This window comes from Homarus americanus, unplaced genomic scaffold (genome assembly GCF_018991925.1).
Source record: "Homarus americanus isolate GMGI-L3 unplaced genomic scaffold, GMGI_Hamer_2.0 scaffold52020, whole genome shotgun sequence".
Lineage (NCBI taxonomy): Eukaryota > Metazoa > Arthropoda > Malacostraca > Decapoda > Nephropidae > Homarus > Homarus americanus.
Genome location: NW_024722131.1, coordinates 2,645 through 5,613, shown reverse-complemented (window position 1 = coordinate 5,613; position 2,969 = coordinate 2,645). Strand labels below are relative to the sequence as shown.

The 2,969-nt window shown below is 63.5% G+C and overlaps 1 protein-coding gene across 1 annotated transcript; it reads left to right on the top strand.

Annotated features, from left to right (window-relative positions):
* Positions 1-365: 365 nt before the first annotated feature.
* On the top strand, positions 366-2,486 carry LOC121861983 (nascent polypeptide-associated complex subunit alpha, muscle-specific form-like). The gene has a single exon (XM_042359923.1). The coding sequence runs from the start codon at positions 366-368 to the stop codon at positions 2,484-2,486; it is 2,121 nt and encodes a 706-aa protein (XP_042215857.1).
* Positions 2,487-2,969: the final 483 nt, after the last annotated feature.

The following is a 2,969-nucleotide window of genomic DNA, read 5'->3' as shown; positions in this document are numbered from 1 at the left end:
GACCTACTTATAACCGACCTTAATATAACCGACCTGCTTATAACCGACCTACTTGTCAACAACTTACTTATAGAACCTACTCACAACCGACCTACTTATAACCGACCTACTTTAACCGACCTGCTTATGCAACAACTTGCTTATAACCGGACCTGCTTAAAAAGCGATCTTGCTTAACCGACTTACCTATATAACGACCTACTAACCGACCTTCTTATAACTGACCTACTTATACAAGGACCTCATATAAGCGACCACTTTTACACCCTCGCCACCCAGTGTCACCCCTCGCCGCAGTGTCACCACACGCCACCCAGTGTCACCCTCAACAGCCAGTGTCACCTCGCCACCCAGTCTCGCCACCGATGTCACCCACCCAGTGTCACCCCTCGCCACCAGTGTCATCCCTCACCCAGTGTCACCCTCGCCGCCAGTGTCACCCCTCGCCGCCCAGTGTCACCCCTCGCCACCAGTGTCACCCCTCGCCACCAGTGTCATCCCTCGCCACCCAGTGTCACCCCTCGCCGCCCAGTGTCACCCCTCGCCACCCAGTGTCATCCCCTCGCCGCCAGTGTCACCCCTCACCACCAGTGTCACCACACGCCACCCAGTGTCACCCCTCACAGCCAGTGTCACCCTCGCCACCCAGTCGCCACCCAGTGTCACCCTCGCCACCCAGTCTCGCCACCAGTGCCACCCCTCGCCGCCCAGTGTCACCCCTCGCCGCCCAGTGTCACCCTCGCCGCCCAGTGTCACCCCTCGCCGCCCAGTGTCACCCCTCGCCGCCCAGTGTCATCCCCTCGCCCAGTGTCACCCTCGCGATCCAGTGTCACCCCTCGCCGTCCAGTGTCACCCTCGCCACCCAGTGTAACCCCTCGCCACAGTGTAACCCCTCGCCACCCAGTGTCACCCCTCGCACCCAGTGTCATCCATCGCCACCCAGTGTCACCCTCGCCACCCAGTGTCACCCCTCGCCACCCAGTGTCATCCCTCGCCGCAGCATCATCCTCGCCGCCGTGTCATCCCTCGCCACCCCGGATCATCCCTGGCCACAGTGTCACCCCTCGCCGTCCAGTGTCACCCTCGCCACCCAGTGTCACCCTCCCCACCCAGTGTCACCCCTCGCCACCAGTGTCACCCTCGCCACCAGTGTCACCCCTCGCCACCCAGTGTCCCCCTCCGCCACCCAGTGTCGCCCCTCAGTGTCACCCCTCGCCACCAGTGTCACTCGCCACCCAGTGTCACCCCTCGCCACCCAGTGTCACCCTCTCGCCACCAGTGTCACCCCTCGCCGCCCAGTGTGCCCCTCGCCGCCCAGTGTCACCCCTCGCCGCCCAGTGTCACCCCTCGCCGTCCAGTGTCACCCTCGCCCAGTGTCACCCCTCGCCGCAGTGTCACCCTCGCCACCCAGTGTCACCCCTCGCCACCAGTGTCACCTCTCCACCCAGTGTCACCCCTCGCCACCCAGCATCCCCTCGCCGCCCAAGTCACCCGTCGCCGCCCAGTGTCACCCCTCGCCACCGGTGTGCCCTCGCCACCCAGTGTCACCCTCTCCGCCCAGTGTCACCTCGCCGTCCAGTGTCACCCCTCGGCACCAGTGTCACTCCTCGCCGCCCAGTGTCACCCCTCGTGGTCAGTGTCATCGCCGCCAGTGTCACCCCTCGCCGCCCAGTGTCACCCCTCTCCGCCAAGTGTCACCCCCTCGCCGCCCAGTGTCACCCCTCGCACCCAGTGTCACCCCTCTCCGCCAAGTGTCACTCCCTCGCCGTGATGTCACCCCTCGCCACCAGTGTCACCCCTCGCCACCCAGCATCATCCTCGCCGTCCAGTGTCACCCCTCGGCACCCAGTGTCACCCCTCGCCGCAGTGTCACCCTCGCCGCAACATCATCCCTGCCGCCCAGTGTCACCCCACCCAGCATCATCCTCGCCGCCCAGTGTCACCCCTCGCCGTCCAGTGTCACCCCTCATAGCAGTTCACCCCTCGCCTGCTCATCCTGCGCAGTGTCACCCCTCGCCGTCCAGTGTCACCCCTCGGCACCAGTGTCACCCTCGCCGCCCAGTGTCACCCCTCGCCACCAGCATCATCCTCGCCGCCCAGTGTCACCTCGCCGTCCAGTGCCACCTCGCCGTCCAGTGTCACTCTCGCCACCCAGCATCATCCTCGCCGCCCAGTGTCACCCCTCCACCAGCATCATCCCTCGCGCCAGTGTCACCCCTCGCCGCCCAGTGTCACCCCTCGCCGCCCAGTGTCACCCTCGCCGCCCAGTGTCACCCCCCCTCGCCGCCCAGTGTCACCTCTCGCCGGTGTCACCCCTCGCCACCAGTGTCACCCTCGCCACCCAGCATCATCCCTCGCCACCCAGTGTCACCCTCGCCGCCCAGTGTCACCCCTCGCCACCCAGTGTCACCTCGCCGCCCAGTGTCACCCCCTCTTCGCCCAGTGTCACCCCTCTCCGCCCAGTGTCACCCCTCGCCACCCAGTGAGGCTTGATTCCAGGCCTTCCTAGTGTGAGAGGAAGTGTTACCCTCAGTCTGCAGATGCTCCAGAAACAGCAAGCCTCCAGGTACCCCCATCTCTACCTCTCTCTCCCTCCTCCCTCCTTATCCTACCTCCCCTCCATCCCTACCTCTCACTCATTCACTGGAGGCGTCAGGGGCTTCAGGAGTCTCTCTAGGTCGAGGGTTATATGATGTGTGTGTATACTTGAACCATGCATGAACAAACACCTTTGCTGTCACTCTGAATCAGGTATGGCGATCATCAGCTGTGATACAATGGTTATAAGTTATTGCGGATGTCACATTCATTGGTGAGTTTTGGAACGACTAAAGGGTCGATACGGGACCGGCAGACTCGTTCACAGATGTTGTGCAGTATGTGGGGGCTACATCTAGTGAGGAGGAGGGGCACCACAGCGTCTTTCGGCGTTGGCACATGTCTGTCTCGGTTTGTAGTCAGGCTAACTC